Source organism: Neolamprologus multifasciatus, chromosome 13 (genome assembly GCF_963576455.1).
Source record: "Neolamprologus multifasciatus chromosome 13, fNeoMul1.2, whole genome shotgun sequence".
NCBI lineage: Eukaryota > Metazoa > Chordata > Actinopteri > Cichliformes > Cichlidae > Neolamprologus > Neolamprologus multifasciatus.
The window spans coordinates 8079369-8104661 of record NC_140451.1 but is presented as its reverse complement, the minus strand read 5'-3'; the positions used below and the strand labels follow the sequence as shown (position 1 = coordinate 8104661).

General features: G+C 41.2%; 1 protein-coding gene across 3 annotated transcripts in view; it reads left to right on the top strand.

The window, feature by feature from the left end:
• The window catches only part of stk32c (serine/threonine kinase 32C), a 97038-nt gene that overhangs the window by 42257 nt on the left and 29488 nt on the right, over positions 1–25293 (top strand). For all 3 annotated transcript variants that reach the window (XM_085183725.1, XM_085183727.1, XM_085183726.1), the window contains one exon: positions 18884–19035. In XM_085183725.1, the coding sequence (XP_085039851.1) occupies positions 18884–19035 (152 nt within the window). The remainder of the gene's footprint in view (positions 1–18883; positions 19036–25293) is intronic.

Sequence of the window (25293 nt, the reverse complement as noted above, 5' to 3'; positions counted from 1 at the left end):
AAACAGGTTTGGTTATCCTAATTTATAGTTGTCTTTATGTTAAGGATTAAAATAAAATTCACAAGAGAAAGGTGTTGGTGTGTGTGTGGTTGGGAAGAGACGGGAGAAGCTAGAATGAAGCACAAACAGAGGGAGGTGTTTGCCTCTCGCTGTAGCGCTGTGAAACATGATCTGTATATTGCAGCTTGTGTAGGTGCTCCAAGAAAATGGGTTCATCGGCATGCAGCACTGTAGATGTGCACATATGCACTCGAGAAAGAGAGAACGCGTGTGTTGCTGAGCTCGTTCTTGCACAGCGGGGAGATGTGAGGTAGGTTGGGGCTACCTCATAACTTCCTGCTGTGAGGCTGCCAGAGGGGAAAAAGAGGAAACCGCGTCCTTCTCCTGAAACGCTCATTTTCCTCTGCTCACTTTTCATCTTTACAATCTCAGCACTTGGGTGTGTATCTTCTTGCAGCAGGCCTCTTGTTTTATAAGAGCTCCTCCTCGTGTTATCTAGCTTAAAAGCTTGTGCAGACACCACTTTGACTCTTACTACAGAAGACGTACTTTGCCCCTGACTAAGCACCGCAAGGACTCATATCGCACTCTGTGACCTAAAGTGCCCTAATTGACAGCTGACAGATGCGTGGTGAAACCTTTACCCTCAGTCATCAGTTAAAAAACAAAAAAATGCACAGGGAGGCATGCCTGCTGGCAGCCAAAGATCCTGCATCAAAATTCTCCGAGCGTAGCCGCTGCTACAACTGCAGTCTGAAAATGTAAACTGATCCTGGCACAATGACAGCGTGGGTTTGGATATTACGGTTTGTACCTGAAAAGTCTAATTTGTGCCTGAGTACAGGAGGACAAATAAAAGCTTGGGTCCAGAACTGAATTAGAGATAATGTAGGGCTGTTTTAGGTCTGAGCCGCTAACCTGACAAAAACGCAACACAACTGCTGGTAAGTGCGTGTTGTTTAAAACAGTTAGATAGTTGGAGTAGCAGGTCAGTGCTTTTAAAGGTTTATCAGATGCCAAAACATTTTATAGGTGCAAAATATAGGACTGTGCAAAAGTTTGAGCCACACCTTATTTCTTTTTAACTTGCTGGGTAATGGGAAATGGGTGCATCAGTTTAAATTTGGAAAACGTACATGAAAATACACTATAAAAGGCAAAAACAGTTTACATAATGAGCTTGAGAGTCAATATTAGGTATGAGCATCTTTATCTTCAGCACACCCTGAACTCTCTTAGGCACCTTTCTTTGGAATTCCTTTAAGTAGTCTTCAGGAATACTTCTCTGGGCTTCTTTAAGGACATTCAGAGCTCTTCTTTCGATATTAGCTGCCTTTTTGTTCTATTCTCTGCCAAGATGATCCCACACGGCTCAGATCAGTCCATGAATGATGGTGTTTTGTTGTGTTTAGTAAGCTGCTGCCAGGCGTCAGCTGTCAGACGCTTTCCAGATGGTATTGCATGGTGCATCAAAGTCTGGTGGTACTTTTCTGAGTTCATAATTCCATCAATTTTGACAAAATCCCCACCACCCTGGCTGAAATGCAGACCCAAACTATGACAGAGCTGTACAGTACAGAGCTTTACAGGCGGTTGTAGACATATTACCAGCAATTTGAACCAGAAATGTCAAATTTTGGTTCATCTCCCCATAAAACCTGCTGCCACTGATTTCAGTCCAGTTCTTGTGTAATTTGGCATCCCTCAGCCTTTTCTCCCTGTTTCCCTTCCTTGATGATGGCTTCTTGACAGCCACCCTTCACTGATACCATGAGATGAGGCTTTGGTGAACACTAGATGGATCAACTGAAGGACCAGGTGCATCTTTCAGGTCCTGTGTCAGGTGTTTGCTATGACTTTCAAGTACTGTTCCTGTGCTGTACATAGTTTTTTCGGCCTGTCCCCTTTTTTTCTGTGCCCTACTTGTCCACTCCAAAGAAACGGGAAGAAATGGTGTGTTTTGTGACAGAGTGCTAGTAACAAAATCACTAACAATACAATTTAAAATTGGTTCTTTGCTAAGTTGTGTGCTTTGTAAGTGGTTTTCAACAGGAAACCAAAATTTTGCTCTGGAAGTGATCAGTACAAGGACTTGACTGAAAATGGGTGAAAAAGCAGTTGTCCAAAGAAAAACTTTAAATAACCTTCAGAAAGTCTAAAGAAATGTTGCTCAAGAAGAACATCTGGCTCAGTACAGGCAAAATATAAAGAACTGAGGAGAGGCTCAAGACTTATTCACAGATAATCAATTAAATTAATCAAGCTTCATCTCGAAGCAGCCTCCTGGCTGTAAGAGCGTCTTGTTTTTGTCTCATTAACTGTCTGGTGCTGCTCACAGTAGTCTGCTGTGACGGGGTCCTCGAGGACTAATGTTACAGGGAAATCATTAGGAAACTGCTTTGGACTGAGCTTTACTGAAATCTCAGTTTTCCCCCTGTCGGAGAGCTCCACCACCTCCACCACCCCTCCTCCTCCTATTCCTTCTTTTTAAACGTCAGTGCAGGTACCGTCTCCCTCCCTCCCATCCCTCCCATCCCTGGCTTTTTGTTACATAATGCCTAATGGCTGTGCTCACTATTCAATTCAAGTTGGTTTAAGAGAGATGGTAGTTTTAAAAAACACAAAAACAAGCTGTTTTGGTAAAGCAATATATAGGATTATTAAAGATAAAATATGGCATTAATTTTGTTTGAATTCCTGCCGTCTCTCTTTACTTCTCACTCTGTTTTGAAGCATCTGCCTTCCAGCAGATGGGGGAGACTGTAATGGTAGCTGCTTTCCAGGAGGATGTAGCTTATCTGTATCATGACGGCTAGGCCTGTTGGGCCATATACATAGTAAGAGTAAGAATAATTTCCTGCTCTCTCTTTTCCTCTCTAACTTTTCCCTGTGTGCATCAGACTTTCGCCCCCCTCTTCTTTGTCACTCCAATGTTCTCAGCTCAGGCTGCATAGGAAGCTGGCATTTCTCTTGCTGGGCTTATTAAAGCCTGTGCTTTAGAGCTCTGGAGGGGGGCTAACACTCGAGGGGGACATGACAGTCATTGGCAGCGACAGCAGTTTAGTGACAGCTTCCTAATGTCAACAGTCACATGGACAGGTAAACATCTAAACAGATAGGAGAGAGGTGGATGGAGAGAGACAGGGAAGGGCAGGAGTTGTGGATGAACTCAGCCGGCGGTTCCTGCGTCTTCTTTCCCTGTGCCGTGCAGATGCTTCAGTGAGAATAAAGCCTCATTAGGATGGAAATGGGAATGCAGACGAACAGAGACAGCTGCTGGAAATGAGTGGGAGTAAAAACGAGATGGAGATGAGGGAAACGGACACCGCAAGAGGCTGTGACACTCATCATATCTATGGAAAGGTCAGGAGGTGATCAAGCCTTCAACGTTTTCAACTTTTTTCTGTATTTTTAAACCTCTGTTGGGCTCCCAGACGGCCAATCAGTCCTCCTGTCTCTAAAGACTGACAGTAGCTGCTTTTTACTTCTCATCCCTCCCTTCTTTGCACCTCTCAAAACCAACTCTCATCTTTACTTAGATGAAAGTTTTGCATCTTGCAGCTCAGCCACAGCATAGCCCTCGGCAACCAATTAGCCTAGAAATGCGCGCTCTTCCGTTACACTACACCTCTATAGGTGTCACCGAGTAAACCTACACTGCACAGCAACATAAAGAAGAAGAAGACGGGGATATATGGTTGGAATAGGTGCTTTAACATACCACGCAGAGAGCTTGATGTTCCCTGGTTTATTTATTTCAACTGTATGATTTCAACCATTTTTTTTATCTACAATAAATGGACCAGCAGATTGTGAAATCCAAAAAAGAAAAAATAGGCCATTTGGAGGCGTTAATATTAACATTCCTGCCAACAAAATATAACATATAGGGTAGAAAATGAGAATGGCAGCATTGCTGCGAGCCAGAAAGCCATCATGACCTCCAAATTCTCCGCTGGAGCCTGAATCTTATTTCATCACCGTCCAACTTTGCCAAAGTGTGCCTTCGGTACATAGACGTATTAATCATCAGGGTATTCTGGGTATTGCTGCATTTCTACTAATAATAGGGTTAAATTCTTGGTTTTCTTCATTATCATTCCAACCCCTCTTCCCCAGAGAATAACACAAGTATCAGTATTGTCATGTACAGCATCATTATGTACCTTCTACAAACAGGAGAGAGAGCTTTGTTCCACCTCCACATTTTTTTGATATCTGTGCAGAAGCATGGAGAATGGATTTCAAAACTGTGACAGTAGCCAGCGTTTTTCTTCAGATAAGGTTACATTTTCTGATTAAAACTGATAAGAATCTGCGATCAAATAATTCTCATTTGACTTTAAAAGGTCAGATAAGTTTTTCCATCTGCCTGCAAACTTTGTGTCCTTTGATCAGCGATGCCGTGCCCTCAGGCTGGACCTCAGGAAAGATAAGAGTCTTTAAGATATTTATGTCTTGGCAATCTTTGAAGATACTATAAATTGACATTTTTAGGTGTGAGTACCTTCAGTATGACAAAATTAAGTAACAAAACCATCCAAAAGAAGGGTTTGAAGCTGACTTTGTAGTTAAAGGAGTTATGGGGGTTGATTTTCTTAGTCTTTGGATGCGCTCAACCACATTTACCAGAGCAAAGTGGTCTGAAATTGATTTAAAACTTTCCATATTTAGAGTTGACTAACTGCTTATTCCTAACTACCAGTACCTGGGCCAACAGTTGATAAGATATGAACTGATACTTTGTGTCGTCATTGCAAAACTGTTGAGTTGTTCGCCACAGAGTTTAGTGTAACAGAGTAACTCTGTACTGCTCTTTATTTTTGGGGGGAAGTTGGCAGCACAGTAACTGGAGCTGCATTAGCTGATGCTGTGTCCCATTTGTCAAATGTAGTGGTTAGTCATCATCCTAAAGGCTATTTGTCTTTGTCAGCTTGGAAATAAGAATGAAATAACAAGTCTGCCAGCATGATGTTTGCATACTGCTTATGTGCTGTAGTAAGAGCAGAAAGCCTGCCAGTTAACGTAGGCAGGGCTTACCGACACAAATCAATCAATCAATGCCTTTGTGAAAGCTGTAATACTGACGGGTCAGTCAGCGGTCGGTCTCACAAGGGAAGGAATGTGGAACTTTTGCCCAGAGAAGGACACCTCAGCTAGAGAGAGGACTGGAGCTGTGACCAGTCAGGATTATGATGATGTCAAATACCTGAAGTTAACAAAGGTAGCAAACTAGGTATATTGCACATTCTCAGTGAAAACAGCGATCAGTTTTACATCTTACAGACTCACTTTTAATAAAAGTCCAAATTCTCCTTTGCTGGATTATTGTTGGTATTACTTTCATAATAACAGAAGCATTCCTTTATTGACTTTTCAGGATTAATCCATTATTTTTGGCAGTGGTATGAGTGGAAAACCATTGAAAAGCACCTTTTTTGTTTGTTTGTTTGGTTTGTTTTTTCAGTTATGGGCTTGCCCAAACTTAATCTGGTCTTTAAGTCTGACATCATTGGTCGTTTCAGGGTCCAAACTTCGCTTCAGATCCCAAAGTCAAACGAACACTGCGGCATCACTGAGCGTTAAAAGCTGTCTAAATTCTTTCATCTTTAATCAAGTGATCAGTGTGGCTGCTTTATCAGGTGTAACAATCAAGTTTAACATCCAGGCATCCATGAAAACAGAATTTATGAAGTTTATAATAGGAGTTAGAAGTTAGCAGGGAGTTAGCTCGCTGGTTTTCATCTAAAGATATACACCATGACTGAGGGATTTCTCAAAAATTAAAAATTACAGCTCTGCTATCACTTCCAACATAAATGAAGACAGAAAACTAAACAGCAGTGACGTTTGTAGGGTTACTGAAGTTGGGCTAGCTGGTATATAATGTTGGCTAGCTATGGTTAGCATAATATAAACATATGAGCACAATGAACTTTTTTCCCCTTGATAAAAGTTATAGTTCCTGATGGTTTGGGACAAATGCAATCTCATGGCAGGATGCTGTAAACAGACCAAACTTCAGTCAGGAGAACAACTGAGATAATCAAGATAATCCATCCGCAATACGAGGTTAGTCATTAATGTACTGCTGCATGGTCTGCTGTAGTTACATCGTAAGGTTTTAAAAACTGAGCTTTAAAATGTGCTGCCGATGAACAGCGGTAATAAAAACAGAGAAAGGCCAACAGTGATCACTGACTTCTTTTTAGGGGCTTGTTCAGATTAAATACAGCAAGTTACAAAGCATTAAAAAATGTTAAAAACACAACAGCCTTAATAAATGCAGAGTAGTTTGGACCCGAAGGCAGCGTTCATACGTCGTCACTTAAAGACCGGATAGTGACTGCTGGCTTAATTGATATTTAAATTTCCTTTCCCGATGGTGTATGGGCTCAGTCACTAGTTTCAGGTCATGATGAATAAAAGATGAAGTACATTTTGTAACTAAAGGTCATCATTAGAAAAGCCAGGAAGGACAGTTATTCAGGGTATGGCCAAGCTTCAGGCTTATAAGGGGACTTAACAGTGGATGACATCACGATGGCTACGGCCATGTTTTATATAAAGTGTATGTTTCTTGTTTTTGTTATATATTACAAGATAGCACATGGCAAACTGCAAGTTATATCATGTTGATGAATATGTATGAGATATTTCCACTCTTAATGGAGCACTCAGCTACACCTCAAACAGCTTCAGTAAACCTATAGTGGAGATGAGCCTTCAGGCCCTTTTTGTGCATCTTTGGTCTCCATTACCTTCTTTGATGCACGTAATCCTCGTTATGTGGTCCTTACATTTCCTCGCCTTCATACACGAACGGCTTCAAACGTCTGTTTTATATAAACTAGAGGAAAGCACAGACAGGCAAGTGTGTCTTTAGAATTTTTGTATTAGTTTATCATTGTGTATGTAAAGTGTTTCTTAGTTTAGTGCATTCAGCACAGATCCTCTTTTATTTTTTCCTCTCTCGTTTCTGAGAGGACAACCAGTGTTTCACTGTAATATGACAAATCCAGATTAAATGCATCCACAGCTTTTGTCTGTGTTTCTGTAAAATATTGTGCTTTCATTTCTTGGTTAAATGTATTCTGTCATAGCAGGCCCATGGATATGGCTTATGACGAGAACTGAAAGATTAATTAGTTTAGCAGTCAACAATACTTTAATCTTTCTACATTAAATCACTGTAGAACCACACTGATTTGCTTGTTTACAATTTCCTGTCACAAAGAGGCAGCGGCTGCTGTCTGTCAGCGCTTCAGAACATCTTGGAACCAGCAGTTAGCTGGTCTGTACATTAGTAAAATAGGGTATTAGGGTTGGGCGATATATTTCAACTGACGATCAACAAGACCTTTTGATGGGCGGAGCAATGTAATCATGCACGGACTAATTCATGCATTTACAACACAGAAGAAGTCCAAACATGGACGAACTACTTGCAAAAAAAAAAAAAAAGTTGCCAGTTTGGGATTTCTTTGGCTTTAAACCGGATGAAAGAGGTTTAAACCGGATGAAACCTAAGGATATAACCAAAGTGGTGTGCCGCTTATGCAGACATATAGTGCGAGCACGACTAACTTGCATGAGCATTTTATCTGTCCATGTACAAATGCTTTTTTCTGAACATAGGCTACTCCCTTTTTTTCTTTCTGTTGTGAGTTTGAGTAAATGAATCGCTACATTTGGGCGCACTGTGAGGCGGGTGCATTTGGTCGCAGATGAAAAAGGCTGCTGTTAAAACAGCGCTCCTATTATTATTATTATTTTTTCTGTTGACTGCTTCTATTAGCTCCATTATTACTAGCAAACTTACTCATGGGCAAAGAAATAAATAAATCGTCCTTGTAAAAACGATGGACGATAGGCTCAGCCTAATCTGCATTGTTATTTTCATCTTTGTTCATCAGATTTTTTAAAGGTTTGGCCACCAGAAACTTGACAAATATCAGTCACTTGCTGTCAATTCCATCTTATATGTTGAAATGAAGATATCAGTCAACACAGCCAGTTGACCAATACCAACATTCAACCAATATGTTCGTTTATTCCTAAATGATAAATGGCACTGAAAAAAAAGTAGTGAAACCAACTGGTTGACTGGTCACATACATCCTTTATCCAAAAGTGCCAAAAGTTCACTGACTCGAGCTAGTCAGATATGCAGAATGTGCCCTTAAACGATGAACTTTTGAAGTGTTAGTCAGACAAATAGGGCTTTTGAAGATAGCACTGCATGTTGAAAAGTTAATACATTTCTGTAGAGTTTTGTAAATGATGCCTAAAGCAAATCATTTCCTTTGGAGAGCGAAGCGCTCTCAGTCTGCTAGAATAATGTGTTTTTATGCAGGTGTGCTTGTGGTGCAAGTGCCATCATTTATATGTATTTATATCTGTATTTGAGACTGTTCTTATACTAGAGAGGAAAATGTATCCCTCTTTCTTATCTTTTTCTCTTTTGCTTGTATCACATAGCTTCATTTTGCACAGCTAAGCCTCAGAGAAGTCCGGTATTAATGGTCATGGCTGCCGTCTTCCCGCAGCTGAGCAAATGGATGGCCGAGCTCAGTAAACACGTTCATTTCCTGCAGGCTGACAGCAGCCGCTGTGGAGCAGGAGACATCCAGTGGAATGAACCAAATGAAAGTGCAAATTATTCTTTCTTCTCCCAGGATGACATGTTTATCCGACCCTGAAACTGTGTTTTCCTCTCTCGACTCACTCACAGCACTCTTACCAGAATGAAACGTCGGTGAGAGGAGCGTGTTTGGTGCAAGGGAGTGGGCGCATTTGCACGTTTCCGGGTTACCCTTTACTTAGGCACGTCTTTCTAAATCATTCTTACCAACAACAGGCATGAGCTGAACGTTAACCTGAGGCAATGGAGAATGCACAGCCCTTAACATACAGTACATTTCTGGAGAACTTAATAGAAAAGACGCGGGCTGCCCTCCTTCTCTCCCCCCCCCCCTTCATCCCTCTCTGTCCATGTTTCCCTCACTGTCCATGTTTCACCCGTGTGTCTCAGAGGCTTCTGGCCGACTTGGCACTTACCTGACCTAGAAAACACAAAATCTGCAGCTTCCTGACTGAGCCCACTAAATTTAACACCCAACCTTTTTCTCCTCGCTGCAAGCCTTGTAGTCCCTGGAGCTTTAGGCCTTCTGACAGCAATTGATAGGACTGCTAACTATAGCAGAACAGTGGAGAGGACGAGGCGGAGGAGGAAGGTGGATCCGAAAGGTAAACAACATACAGCCATCAGTGGGATTTAACAGGGACGCTCTGCTTTGAAGCGCGACATGAAAGGGCTTTTTTGTTACCAAGTGATATGTTCAGCTAATAAGCATTTAATAAGTGCATGTGTTCAAGGAGTGCGTAACACTGAGATTAACCAGAGGGAGGCCTGGGTAGAAAAGAGCCGGAGGCTGAGGCAGATGGTTGGGGTGCAGAGCTAGATCAGTATTTTTTTCTTTTTTTTTTTTTAACATATGAAAGATTTAGAGTGGAAGAAGGCAAATTTGGATTTATATACTGAGATATGAACTCAGAGTTTTAGCCTGCAAAATCACAGAGAGAGTAGCTGCAGGTCAGTCTCCTCTGAAATGTTACAGGACTGTGATTTCATCAATATATTAGTTGATACAAAAACAGGTGAAAGAGTGGTAGTCTGTCCCAAGACCTCGTATCTTATTAGGGTTTAATAATGTTATTATTGCTATCCTACACTAAAAGGTCATTGATGGTTCTTGATCAGCCGTTGGCAACTAATTTTCCCAAATGGCCACATGAGAAACTAGGACTGTTGTGGAGGGCTGCAAAACGAAGCTTATAAAGAAATAGAAGTGAATATTGAGCAGAAACAAGTTGGCTTTGTGACCTTCCACAACTGGGACTGTTGTGGAGGGCCATAACTTTCCCAGTAACCAATGAGTCAATCTGAATAATATACAGTATATTTGTGGGTTACAAAGATTAGTTTCATTGCTCTACTAATAGACGTGCATTGAGCCAGCATGTACAGTACAAGGACCTGAAACTGAATAGAATTCAGCCCTTATTAAATGTGTCTTTTGCTTTTTAAATTGTTCTTTCCAGCAAGTTTAGTTTTCTGCTGTTTGTCCTAATGAGCACACTCTTCTTTATAAATTCAGTTCAGTATAATGCATAAAAGAACCTTTCCATAAAATGGTAAAAATATGTTTGAGAGATTGTCTCCCATTTGCGGTTAGCGGTGTCATCTACAACAGATGGTGAACTATAAAACAACAAGAATAAATTTTCTACAGTTTGTTTTTAGTTCAAGCTCTTAAGTTGATATGAATTCATGGGTCTGGGCGTATGAAGCATATTTAAACATAATAAAACCATCGCCAGTGCCAATATGAGAGCCAACCACTTTAATGCAGCGTGTAAGATTTTATGACGCTAACTGAAAGCGTTTAGCGTCTTATAAAGCATCTGCTTTATCACCCTTATTGATGATAGTTTACAAAATGAACATCATGACCTCCAAATAGCGACGGAGACCATAAACTCATCAAGAGAGCATTTTCTGAGGTCTGAGAACAAGAGAGCAGAAGTCTGTCTTAACATAGAGCTCGTTTTGCAACAGGACTTGGCCCAAGTTTAAGGTAATTCCGCACTGGCTTCACTTTTTAGATCCTGAAGATACGTCCATCTTTTATATAAAGTTTATGGCCACCATAACTCATCTTGTAATGCCTGGGGGCACTGGTGCCAGGGTTTACAACCTCAGTCATGCTTTAGATTCAATTGTGTCTCCTTCAGCGAGGCTCTTAAACTCCGAGCTTTGTGCTTATTATTAAGGCGCTTTACTGTGATGTCTAATATATATATATTGTAAAAGCCATGAGTAATGGTACTACATGTGATGCGATCTCTTCTCGGTGATGGATGACACACATTATTAAAAGATAGTAATGAACTTCCTGATTTGCTATTTTAAGCATCGTTTGAGGCTCTTGCCAATAGACCTGTCAGTCTTCAGTGTTTTCCACTCATCTTCTTTCATAATTCTTTATTAAGTTAATAAGGAATAAGGGAATTGAAAAAGCTTCTCATGGTGTACTTAGCTTTTTAATTCCACTGAACTTTTTTTTGTATTTACCTCCTTTAAAAATGAGTGGAGATGTGCTAGGTTGCATTCAGAAACCTTTCCCCCTCCTTAGCTCAACTAAATCCAGCACTTTTCACTCCAGAGATTGAATCTTTTTCTTTTTTTTTTTAAATTACTGTGAATTCTCCAGTGCCCCGTGGAATCATTATCCAGTGACCTCCTGAATTAACATCCTCCACCCGTTCAGCAGCTGAGGTTGGAGCTGGACAGATCATCTCGGTGGAATATATAATTAGTCTCATGATCTGCAGTAGATGGGTCGTACCAGCAGATAGGTCACATTGAGTCCCAGTGGAATTTATTCCAGCAAATTTAGGTAGGCTGCGTTGTTTAAATAGAAACCTGAATCATGGTTTCGTTTGCATTTGAACGCTTGAGACACTGTAATACACAGCAGCTGCTGCGCTGGCCTTTTCTTCTATGGCAATATTAATTACAGCATCCTTGAATAATCTCTTCTCTTTCACTTGGCTCTGTGCAATGTGCACTCTGCTGAAAAATTAATGAATTTATGTTACTTTTTTTTTAAAAATGGATTACTTCTGGTTTTAAATCAGTTTACATGTAGCTGCTCCCTTCAGAAGCCCCACTGTTAATCTGTAATTGCTGCTCGTATCGCCTCATTAAGGATCCTCAAGTTTCTAGAACATATGGGTGAATAACTGAGCTGCCTTTATTTAGACTGTTGGATGTTTTCATGTGCTGTTCAGTCGTAGGTACGTGTCTCTTTGCTTGCCAGGCGCCCCTGGCTGACCCTACGGAGATCAACTCCAGGAAGCAGCCCGCCAAGCTCCTTGTTATTAGGGTCATTCGCCTGTCGTCGTCCTTATTAAATAATGATTGTGCTGCAAAAACACACACACACACAAAAAAACAAAAACAAAGTTGGTTTCATGCTCCAGAGCTCAAAACTATTAAAAGTGAGCATCTGAGCTGTTGTGATGCAAAGCATGGATTCTGTGAGGCAGAGACAGGCAGGTGCTCTCATCTGTGGCGCTACTCCTCGCCTTTAGATTCCCCCTGCGTCCAATAGCTTCTAATAGCACATAGAGAAATATACGGAGAAACGGCGTGGTCCCTGAATTAATGCTTATTGTGTGTGTCTGTGCGCTCGTCTGGCCACCTCTAAAAAGCGCTCTGTAGGAGAGATAAACAGGTGCTATGTGCAGCTGGTGGTCAGAGATTACAGCCAGCGTTGTGACAGCATCTCACCCAGAGCCTGCGCCGCCGTCCTTCCCGCTGCTTGGAGACATGAAATCTGGAGCCAAGTCTAAGCCCTGGACAGAGCCCATATGAACAGCCTTTTTCTCTTTTCAGTTGTGATTGCTCATTAACACTACCCTTCAAATCCCCTGGTGCACGAGACTAAAGCGGTCTCATAGCTGCACTGCTGAATTCAATAACACTCGGACTGTTTCTGTATGTTTGCGATCAGTAAATGCAGCTGGCTATTTGTCACTCCCATAACTTGCTGGGCTCAAAAGAAACACAATATAGAACAGTTTTCCATGTTGACAAATCCCAGTGAATTAACACAAATTGTCTGTGTATCCAAAAGCTCACATAGCTCGTAGCATTTTCCACTGACAGATTTCCTCAGTAAATACTCACAGTATAAACTCTATTTACTCACTTTTAGTGATGTTTCTTGTAAAGTACAATTCCTGCTGATGGGAATTTTGGTTTGTTTTTAAAGAAAATAAAATACATCATGACCTTTATTCAATTGGATTAAAAGGTCAAGTTCGTGAATGGTTTTCATCATACCTAAAGTTTTAGATCTGCACAAAATTTAATCAGGTGGTCCCTAAGGATCTGTCTTAGGTCCATTACTTTTTAATCTTTACATGCTGCCACTTGGTACTGTCATGAGGAATCATCATATATCATTCATACACAGTTGATCTTACCCACTGTTCACAAATTAAGAAGCTGCGTTGGCTGTTGGATCTCTTGAAGGTTTTTAGAACGGAACAGAAATGAGATGGAAATATTTGTTGTTGATCCACAAAGTCAAAGACAGAAGACGTATTCATGTTTATGATCTCGTTCTCTGAAACACAATAAGCAAGTCAGGAACCTCGGGACTATTTTGGACCGCTCAGTTTTTACAATCATATTAGTAAGGTCACCAGTGCCGCTTTCAGATCATTTGACTGATCACTGAATCCGATCTGAGGGTGTTTTCACTGCGGCCCTGTTGTTTTTGGGTTTTTTTAAAAGCTACCTGCTGACCTGAGGTCAGTTAAAGCTTCTTTCTTTGTTCCGTGTAATCTTGGTTTTTGTTGTTTTTATATTCATTAAATTCAGTTGTTCCACAGTTTCCAACCACTGGCAGTTGCTCGTGCGTCCACTAACTTCATTATACATGTTTGATATGAACATTCAACATTGCAACAGTGTATTTTTTAGACAGTAACTACAGAAAACGTAATAGATAGAATTTAAAAATTAAACTCTAGACTCTGTGTGTGTGTCGCTGCTGTAGGGAGCAACCCCAAAGGCACTTTTAATACAGATTTTTATCATTTTATCTGAACGTCGATAGATTTAGCCGAACGGCATCATCAAAAACCCAGCAACATGTCTTCCAAAAATGTGTCTGAGATAAAAGTAAAAGCTTCCAAAAACTCTCCACTGCGGTAGTTTTTGCTAAAGGATCCACAGGCATGTTTCTGTTACTTTTTCAGTTTTAGGAAGTTTAAATAAGGCTGGGAAACATGTTGCTATTTTCCAGCCAGCTGCTGTCGGTCCAGGCAGTGCCACTGAAGCAGATTTAATAGATATTTAAGTTTAAATATGTGCACGAAATGCTTTCTAAAGTTTCCTGAACATTTTGTTTATGCTGAAGTAACATTTCCTGGGACTAACTCATTTATTAGGCAGCACTGTTCTTTTCTTTCTTTCTCTTTTTTTTGTTTTTGGATGACTCTTGCTGGCTGGAGGCTGGTCAGTCCAGAGCCTGACGTGGCCGCTGTGCCAATTTATTAGCCAGCTCTTCTCCCAGATGCGCAGCTGGCCAGCCAGCGGACAGATCTGGCACCATGCTCAGATTTACCCCTCTTCTGCCCTGCTTGTTTGAAAACAAACTGACCTTTATCTCTGACAAATATTCAAAGCAATCTGACTAGCAGGTGTTCCTAAATTAGAATTTAACGAGAGCCTGGCCAGCAGCGTTAACGACAGGCTGACTCACACCGACCGTTAGCGTTTTAGAGATAATGTTACTGATAATAATTAGGAACATATGAGTGTCCACGACTGCTCTGAGAGAACTTGTCTCAGAAGGTATCTCTTTATGGCACCTCAGTCCCACACTCTGCAATTGCGGGGATCTTCCATCTCGACTGATTTAATTCTAGGTGAAAACGTCTCCATTCATATTCAAATAGCTTGCAAAACATTCCACCTCACACCTCTTGTCTCCAAATTGTCACTTTTTTTCTGCTCCATACTAAACTGGTCTAATGCATTGAATTGCTAATACACTCTATGAATAAATGAATAAATCCTTTTCACTCCGCTGACCGGCTCCTGAGGATTCCAGATAACACGAGGTTAGTGGGAGATGACTGACAATTTGATATCTGATTGGTTTGGAAATGTTGTGTTTTTACATTCTACAATACTGACACACAATCACCAATAAATACATTTCAAAGTAGCTTTGTGCAATGCAGGGTAACAGAATATGGTCAGCACAGAAAAGCGTGATGAGGAAAACATCCATGCAAACAGATTTTTCATGTATAAAGTCTGACACTATTTATAACCTTCAGCTCCCCCTGTGCCTCCGTCGGCTCTCTTTGCAGATGGATTATACATGAACCCAAAACTGTAAACCTTGCGGTCCTAAGCAACAAGCTGTGAACCTGAGATATTTATCAATTTGTACATTATAAACATAATGTGCCGTAGAAATATTGTTAAAGTAAAAAAATGTAAACAGAAACTGAACATTTCCCAGATTTTACTTGCTTTGCTTTGGTGACCTTTCAACCCTGAACATGAGAACAGATTTCAGTCAGACCACTTAAATGTTGCATCACAGCAGCAAAAACAGTCTCCAAGCGCATCACATCCCACAAATATGATAAACACAGAAACTGGAAGGAGCTGAAAGAGAAGGAGTTACAGTATTATTTTATTTTTTGCATTTCATGTGCTTTTAGAGTGCACATCCAGCAAGACCAGTGAAAAAATGTAAAGCACACGATTCTTAATCAGCGCTGTCATTAACTGAGCACATGCTGTGTACAGCCATTCATCATCTTTACTGTTCTCTCAGTCAAAAGACTTCAAACCTCAAGGTTTCACATTTACTGATAATTTTAATCATTCAACACGCTTCGTTTGGAGTATGTAAACTAATGAGAACACTTGTTTTTGGGTAAGACATCACATTGAATCAGATCACATCATCACATAAACATGATGATATCTTGTATAATGTGGTGTATATGTTATATTAGAAATCATTATTATTTCTGCAGATTATAGCAGTAAGGAAGCTGAATAAATATTGATTGATAACCGATTGATGTCGAAGGGGTCGGATTAAATACGCGTGCACTTCTTCCCACTCCTTTTCGATATGTAACTGAATCAGGTGAAGCGATATTAAAATGTATTTTGCTTTATTCTGTAAAGCATTTTTTCCCCTTTTCTACACCAAAACGAACTTCTGTGTATTGTTTACATGATCGATATTGAACACAAAGCCATGTTGTGCAGGAGTTGCGGATGGGGGACCGTTTGGGGGGAAAGGAAAAGAGAGGAAGCAGAACTTTCTTTAATAACACTTATAGGAAGTCTAGAGTATCTCTAAAAATGTATTGTGCTTCTTGTTTGAAGAAAGAATCGGTGTAAGCGCATCTGAAAATCCCGCTTTTATCTCTAAAAAGGATAGAACGGCTTTTAAGTAACTACACTGGAGTCGAGGGGAAACACAAACATCTAGTTTCTATTCTCCAGTGATGTTGATCTTTTCTACTTTAATTAGTAAGATTACATTATTGAAACAGCTTTCTCAAAACGAAATGTGGCTGCCTTTATACTGTCTGTTTAATTATGTTCTATTAAACCAACATCAGGTACAAAACGAAATAAAATTAAAAAACTTTAAAATTTGCATCACTGAATAAATTTTGTGACACAAACCGTAGTAAACTTAATAAATCATGTTTGTGCGAGTCATTAAAATACTGTCCTGAAATTGATGTTATTGTATTCCACATTGGTGTGCAGTAAGATACCAACAGTTTTAACAATAACAGCAGACTTGGCAAACAAACTGGAGACGAAGAAAGGGTTTGATGAATGTTAGCTACGATGAGTTGGTGAGCGTGATGGGAGGGGGGGAGGCGGGGGGTGAACTTGAAGATCCAGATGGAAGAAAATGGAGAGGCAGCGAGTCAGACCTGGCACACATTAGAGCTCTGTGCTCCAGGGGAAACCATGAGTACAATTAAGTAGATGATGTTTTACACAGTAATGGCTTTCCTCCTGTCACTGTTCACATAATGTCTATTTTAACACCTCATTAAGCTTGGTGTTCAGTCCTGAAATCATTTTTTCCCAGCAAATCAAGAGGAAAAACCCTTATTTCATTGGCAGAAGTATCTAGCTTCTTGAAGCCACTTTATTTGTTTGTAATGCAAACATAATTTAAACATAGCAGCGAAGGGCTCGGTAACTCATTTCAGGACGGTATCATTATATTTGTGAAAAGTGTTGCAGCATGCACAGCTGCACAAACATCCATCTGGATGGAGGCGAGGGATAGTTTCTCTTCCCTCTGGCATTTCTTTCCCTCTGTTTTCTAAGACTGAAAAAATAAGAAAAATGCTGCGAAGGGTGTTTTGTTTTTTTTGTTTTTTTGCAGTGCATCAGGGCCAGAGTGCTATGTACCAGCCATCTGTGTGGATCTGACTGTAACGAGCAGACCTGCAAGAAGATCCTTGGTGGACAATTCAATCCAGCAATGGCTGAGTGTCTATAACAGAAATAGGGAGGGGGGGTTAGCATTAAATGCTTCATGGGGTTGGCAAATGTTACAGTCAGTGCAGCGGTGGGCAAAACAGCTGCTTAGATTTTGTTCTTTAGGTAGTTGGACAGTGACTGATGCTGAGATTTATGTGGTTTTTCTAAGTTTCACATTCACTGTGTTAGCATGCACACAAGATGCCATGTTGTTGGAAGAAATCCAGTTAAGGAGGAAAACCAGAGGACATTTTTAAATGTAGGTGGTCGGTAATCATATTCCACCCCAGCCCCTTCCTTGGCTTTAAAACAAGGCTGGCATCTTTTAAATGTGTTACAAGGATGAGTAATGGTGTTCCTGCTGACCTGCTGCCACTGTGATACTCTCCCTGTGCCAGGTCTTTTTGTCATCCACACACACACATTTGTTGGAACCCAGATAAACAAAACCAAGACGACTGTCTCGAATAGAAATCTAGCTGCAGTACCCACATTTCAATTAATTAATTCTGTTTTTATGTGTAAAGATTGTGACAGTGGGGTGAGGAGGCTTTCAGCAGAACTGGCTCCTCTCAAATAATGGATTAAATCCAACTTTACCGTGTTTGTTCCTTTTTGTAGCACATGAAGCAGCTCTCCACCTGCTGGAGGTTCTGGATAGAGGGAGCCTGAAGCTAAAAAACTAAATGATGTAGAGAAGTAGTTCACCAACCTGACCAATGAGCCAGCCAGTAGGGAAACCACGAGATGGGAAGGGCATTGGGTAGCTGGTTAGCCACCATTGAGCTTTCAGAATAAAAGCAAGGGAATTGTACAATTGGATGTCATGTCTTTTTTTTTTTTAGATGACAAAATAAAAGCTTTTTTTTTTTTTTTTTAAGAAAGATGCTAAAACAAGTCGCTTATTACTTGGGTGAGCCGCCAAGTTAGCATATTTGTCTGCAGGCTTCATGTTCGTGTGATATAGAAGAATTCGGTTTAAAGAAAGGCGATATTTTTGCAGAAGCTACTGTAAATGTGTATTCACCCTCTGGCTCATTTAAGCATTTTACTGACGGTGTAGCGCGTTGGTGGCATCCCTGCTCAACAGTCATGCAAATTAGCTTTCACCATCCTTTGGAGACGGCCAGAAAGCCACATCAAAAGGACTGATTCTGATTTCTTGTCTTCAAGTCTGCTATGACACAGCACACGTGTAATGGGTATGTGTGTTATTGAATGTTGTATGTGTTCCTTCTCTCCACACCAGCTTTAAAACTGGCAGAAAACATAAAAGATCAAATCCAGCGGTGACCTGCTAAGCAGGGCTTGCTCTGTGATCTGTTTTTAATGACTGCAAGCTGTAATGTTATTGTAGCGACCCCTCTGGAGTCCTGTCCTGTTCCTGACCCTTCACTGATACTTCCTGATAAGAAAAAGAAAAAACTGTAATCAGTGTTTAAATAAATAATGAGGTGATTTGTTTGGAAGTGGTTCCTGTTGTTGTCTCCCGTGTTTTCGAAAATGAAGTTTATTTGAGCTGCTCGGTTTATGAGTGCAGGGCATCCACTCAGGTTATCATGTTAATCAGCAGCTGAATGATGCCGTAGGCTGTTTAGAAAACATTTTATTCGCACAGCAGCGTGACCACATTTGTACACCTGCACGAAAAGCAGCTAAATATTTATATTATCTTGTACTAATGTGCCCAATTTTGTTTCTCTGTCTTTTCTCCCTTTCCCCCCCTCCCTCTGTTCTATCCTTTCCCTGCTGCAGGTATGCATTGTACAAAAGAGGGACACTGAGAAGATGTACGCCATGAAGTACATGAACAAACAGCAGTGCATAGAGAGAGATGAGGTCCGAAACGTCTTTAGAGAGCTTGAGATCCTACAGGAAATTGAACATGTTTTTTTAGTAAATCTCTGGTGACTATCCTATGTTTTTACACTTTCAGTGTGGTCGGCTCTGTTTGTGTCGGTTGCCTGCTTCGCCTGTCTGTGCGCTCCGTGCGTCCGCCCTCAAGTGATTCCCAGTAGACGTGTGCACGCTTGCTGTAAAAATCTGTCGCATCCTTTAAATAGAAGCACTCTTTTTGAATGTTATGTGTTGCATGTGGGTAAAAAAAGAAAACGTTTAATTAAAGCTTGAACAAATTCTCCTTCAGAAACCAACAGCTATTAACTTAAGAAACAATTTATAGCGGAGAGACATTCTGGGATATTAATTTTGGCTCTGAGCCCATGAAGCACACATTTGATAATTACTGCGGTTTGAAATGACCTCACTCTTCCCTCGAGTATGATATGTGGGTGAATGGAGGCTGCTTTCATTATTCAATGCTCATCTCCGGGCGGGACACATTTCTAAATGTAATTGGGGACCTGGCACGGCATTCACGCCGTATTACACAAAGCACTTTGCTCCTCTGTAATTGGTAGAGCGGTTGTGCACGTGCTCGTCGTCTCCGAGCAATCGCTGTCAGAATATTCCCACGTTCCGTGATGGATTGATTACGCGGAGCGAGACAAAGCCGTGTCCGGGGCTCATTCCTTACCAAGTTGTGAATGATTTAAGATCAATCTGCAGAATGCATTTGCCTGCTAGATACTCTTACTTCACTACAACAAACTGAGGACATTTTAATGAGCGTACAGTAGTAGGCCTGTTTATTTTTTATAATTCCCTGCAGGAGTTTATGGCTGCCAAAGCCTTCTGTGTTCTAGTTTTCTAGTTCTGGCTGTGCTGCTCAGCTCACCCTCACTCTCTCTCTGCAAGCAGCACTGTTTTAAATACCCATTAGTGACAAGCATGCTGAACTGTATCTTTGTGGCTACGTGGGATTGAGAAGTTTCACACCACCTCTCTCTGCATTTGAGATGCTCCAAAAAAATGTCCTGTCCACCTCACCGGGAGCACACAGAAACTCGAGCAGTTCCTCTCGTTTCCAAGTATAATTGGTCCTATACTCAAAACGCCATAAGTCTTCATTCTAATTGGACCATTATCTTTGACACGTGTTATTTTAGGACGTTGAGGATGATTTTGCAAACAGATTTTGCAGACCTGCAGCGGTATCCGTGCAAGCGGACGGTTTGTGTTTCATCTGCGAGGAGTTTCTGCCTCTGCTCCTAATTAATGGAAGCCAATTGAGCTTTGTTCCACGCATGTTAAAATATAATCAAGAGCACTAGTCTTAGTTACTCTATACCCTGAGACTCAAACACGAGTTCCAATAGCTCCAATAAAATGTGTTGAGAATTCGTTTGTGATTATGCCAAAAACAATAAAGCGTTTGTAAATCGAGACGAGCGTTTAGAATAATAAACATGTAAATGTTGTTGCTCAGTTACAAAAAACATACATGTGAATTTTTGGTGCTTTTCAGCTGTGATCTGTAAATTGTAAAGTACATGTAATGAGAGTAGCTTTAATGAAGCTGAAATAACCGAGCCATGCTGCTGAAATTGGACTTGCTTAGCTCAGGCCGCTCATTATCTGTTTTATAAATGGATTAGTCATTAAATGAAGAGAATACAGGATTGTGCCGGCCCCCATTTCTTTGTTTTGTGAGGAATATGGGAAATGGGTCGAGATTTATTGAAACGTGGAAACCGAAATGCATGTAAATATAATGTATGAGAATCAGAATCAGAGATACTTTATTTATCCCCAACGGGCAATTAAGAGGAAAAAGAGTTTGCACAGTTTGGTCCTATTATCACCTTTATTTTAAAACACCACGTGAACTCTCTTAGGCAGCTCTCTTCTAATTTCTTTAAGTAGGGAATAGTCGGGAATAGTTTTCCTGGCTTCCCGAAGGACATTCAAAGCTCTTCTTTGGATGTTGGCCGCCTTTTGTTTCCGTTCTCTGTCAGAATCCTCTGGGACAGCCGATCTATGACTGATAAAGTTCCAGTGTGCGTTTCCAGGTATGCTTTTACTGCATTGGCATTGTGTTTGGGATCATTGTCATGCTGCAAAATAAAGCTGTTGCCAGTCAGATGTTTTCCAGATGGTACATGGTGGATCGAAATCTGATGGGATTTTTCTGCGTTCATCAGCTTTTGGAGAAAACGGTACAGAGCCTCCACTGTTTTACCATGGCTGTAGACACTGCTCCATACATGTTGACAGCAGTTCGAACCAGTCAAATTATTCAAATCGCTCGTCTCGTTGCCACTGACTATCAGAGTAATCCTTGTATAATTTGGCATGCCTCAGTCTTTTCTCCCTGTTTCTCTTCATTAAAAATGGCTTCTTGACAGCCAACATTTCACTGAGACCATGTCTCAAATCGGTTATTTGCCAGGTTGTCTGTAACAGTGGTTCATCTGTCTTTTTTATAATAAATGATTCACAGCTCAGTGTTAATTGGCTTAACAAAACAATAATAATAGGAAGAAATAAAAATGTTGCTGGAAAAAATGGTGAAACACTTAAAATGACCTTCAGGAAGCCTGAAGAACTATTGCTTAGAAAGTCTGGCTCCTTGGAAGCAAAATATGAAGATATGAGGGTTGGCTCAAGACTTTTACACTAAAGTCTTGAGCCAACAAGTTGTTAGATCTTTAAAGGAGGAGGAGTAGGATCTTTCACTTGACCTATGATTTCAGCTTGCTTTAAAAAGAGCTGTTATGTGTTATATGGTCTGACCCATTTATGAGATGAGACTGTATCTGGCCCACGAACTAAAATTACAGTCGTCTGACTTATTTTTGTCAAGTCACTCTTGGAAAGAAGTTCCAATGATGACTGTTGGTTGAATCAATAGGGAATGACAGATTCTTGAATGCAGTGTTAGCGTTTGAGCATTTCAAGTTGTTTTTGTGATGTGTTGAAATCTAATAATGCCATGAAATGTTTCAGTTTGTCTAACTTTGGATTAAGTGCAGTAACAGACAGACAAAGGTGTAACAGTGAGGGATCCAGAAGGCAGGAGTACTTTGTCAACAGGCTGTTGCCATTGCTGTTAGATGATATGACAGGCAGATATGTGTAAATATGTCTGGATGCAGCTGTTACCCTGAACTTAAGCAGCTGCGTTGATGTTTTAAAGCGTTCAGGTTTTCAGACGTCTCTGACGCTTACAGAGCGAGAGAGGTGTTTTGTTGCAAACCTGTATTCAGAGGATCACTTCACATACAGGTTTGTTTAGTTCCTTCCTTAATAAGCAGTTGGGTTTACGCTGCACTGACGGAAACGTCTAATCACAAGAAAGTTCAGATATTTCCCTGAAAGCTGGATGTGAGAACACAGTGACATATAAAGCAAATCAATCTACTGCTTGAGTCTCTATCGCAAGTTTATTTCTGTCCCAGTTTACCAGACGCTTTGTGAGCATCTGTGCGCGACAGGATTGTTTTGCGATGCACCTGTATGCATCGGATAAACTGCTCCATTTAGCTGCTGCGTGATGCAACATCTCAGCCAGGCAGGTAATGAGAGAGGACCGTTGAGACGTCTGCCTCATCTTCCTGTCTCCCATCTTACTGTATAGCTAAGAAAATAATTGGTTCCCTGTGTGGGTAGGCTGATCAGACAGTTGCTGGTATCCATAGGCTTATCAAACAGAACCATACGATTTCTGGTCCTTGGCATTTGGGCACTTCGGTACTTTATTAATGCATATGTGATAGAGCAGCTGAGGGCATTTTGGGAAATGCCTATTTTTAAAAAACAAACACGCAAACAGATCCAGCTTACAAGAAACGCCTGTTTTGATAAGCTTCACAGGAGTGCTTTTATTGATACTGTGCCAGGAGGGAGGCAAACAGTCTTAAAAAACGCAGGAAAATCCACCAAACGCCTGTCAGATGAAGATGACTTCCACAATCATACAGAGAGGAGGAGGAGGAGGGGGATTATTATGAAGACAGGAGGTTGTTTTGTCAAAAAAAAAAAGAGATGTGCAGAATATAAGGATTTGTTAGGTTTCCTCCAGCTGATACCTACACAGCCTGGCACGCAGCATCAGGAAAGGGAGGTTTCGCTTTCATTGAGACGTCGTCAAATTCTCCTGTGCTTTTGAACCGCTCCGTCCGTAGCATCACAAGAAATTCATTAAGAAGAGGTCTTCTGAAAGCCCACACTGAATCCCATCAGCCGGGGGAAGGCTGCTTTAAGCTGGGCGGATGTCAAGTTTGCAGCCCACGGTAATTGCTGCGACCATTCCCTCGCCGCATAGAAATGATGTGTAGGAGTCAAGGGTACGCTGAATGGATTACCTTAAAGGAGGAAAAATTAACTATCATCTGCTGCACACACCAAATCCACATAAATCCTTGTAAGGATTTGCAAACCGTGAGAAGACGCTGACTTCCTCTTTTACTCGCAATGTTGGAAACCCCAGAGTGCAGGGGTCCCCACCCAGAAGCACAGAATAAGTAACAGTAGGGTGCAGAAAGGAATTTGATCCTCTGGTCTGTACATCATAGTAAATGTTTGGTTTTCCCTTTAATGCTCCAACCAATTCTCCCTTAAGGAAATGCACCAGTGACCAAATGGACATACATCACGGCAACTGTTGTCAAAGTGCTTTCCCACTCTCTTGGGATCATCTCGAAGAATGTGAAAGGTTGAAAAATCAAAACAAGGGTGAGTCATCTGGAGCAGCTCCATGAAGTGTTTTCCTCATGCCATCTTTCCCTCCATCAGAGTCATATAAAGCAAGCGAGAGCAGCTCCGAGGATGGATGTGCTCTCTCCTGTTCGGCCTCCATTAGGAATATTGATTGCAGACCTGGATGGAACAAGGCCTCGGGAGGCCATGGAACAAATTAGCCTCTACACCTCCAGTCAGCAGTTATAACAAGCCCTATGAGGGGCTTTAGTCTTTAAATCATCATCATAAAAGCCGAACTGCGAGATCTTTTCTCTAATGCTACAGTAACACGAGAAACAGCAGTGGTCGGAGACTGCTGCAACCGCGCGCTTACAATCTTGTTGTCTTTGAAATGGTTGCTTCAAAGATGGGGACTAGGCTCGTAGCCACTTGCAGTCAGTTTCTTTCTTCAAAGCGACTTCGGCGCATCAAGACGGTAAGAAAACAGCAATAAGATTAACTGCAAAATTGCATGGGTGCTCAGCAACCCTACTTTTATATAGGAATATAATCAGAATACAAGCAAATTGAGTTGAACCACCTATTGCAAAGAGACGCTTCACAGACAAGTTCTTATCAGCATAGGCTGACTCAGATTGATTGCAGTGTGTCTGCAATCCTTCGCCAGTCTGTGTGACTACAGTCGGTTTGAATGGGGTCATGGTTGTTGGAAGGCAGGCTGCCTCCCCACAGGTGTCCTCTGCAATCACTTTGTATTGAAAGTGATTGCTCTTAGGTCACACTGGTGCGGCTGAGCCATATTTAATAAAGCATGCTTCCAGGCAATATGCAGACTCAGACACATATGGGCCTATTCTGGGCTACTTTTGGCACTTATGCCTCAGTTCTGGCGAGTGTTTTGTGGTCTTGCCGTAATGTGGTCGGGTTGAATATAGATTTCTACAAGTATAATAATTATATCTGACTGTAAGTCATAAGCTGGACTAGATGTAGGTAACGACAAGTCATCTGTGGGTCAGATCTGACCAAAATGCCACAACACATCTGACATCTGGCTCATATAAGGTTGACATTTGGTTCAGTTGAGGCAGCCAGACTCAACCTGACTCAAAGTTATAAGTCAAGGCCAAATGTGACCCAAAGAAAACAGGATGATAAGCATTTACTGCGGTCGGTAAGGTTATTTCGTCCTAGACTTGCCAGCACTAAAGGACTTGGGACTTTTGTTCAAAGTGCCCTACACACACTACTCTTAAAGAAGAACTTTTTTTTTAGGGCATAGGATTTAAAGTGTGCCTTGTGAAAGCAGGCCAGTGGAGGTGTTTTGTCTTAAGGTGAGTTGTTGGAGGCAGTGCTCACTCACACCATTGGAATCCTCAAAGGATCATGCAAAAGTCTTGTGACTGAGCCACACGGCCAGTTTGAGCCATCTCTATCATCAACTTTATGTAGGCCATCGAAACTTTGTAGAGCGGTTAGAGCCAACAGAATCACAAGCTCTTGCCTCACTCTAGCTTTTTCCTCGAAACTCATTCCACTGTCTCTCTATTTCCCTCTCTCCTCCCTGCCTCCCCGGGCTCATTTGTCATTGTGGCCTGATTATTTCAGCCTGTTCCTTGCAC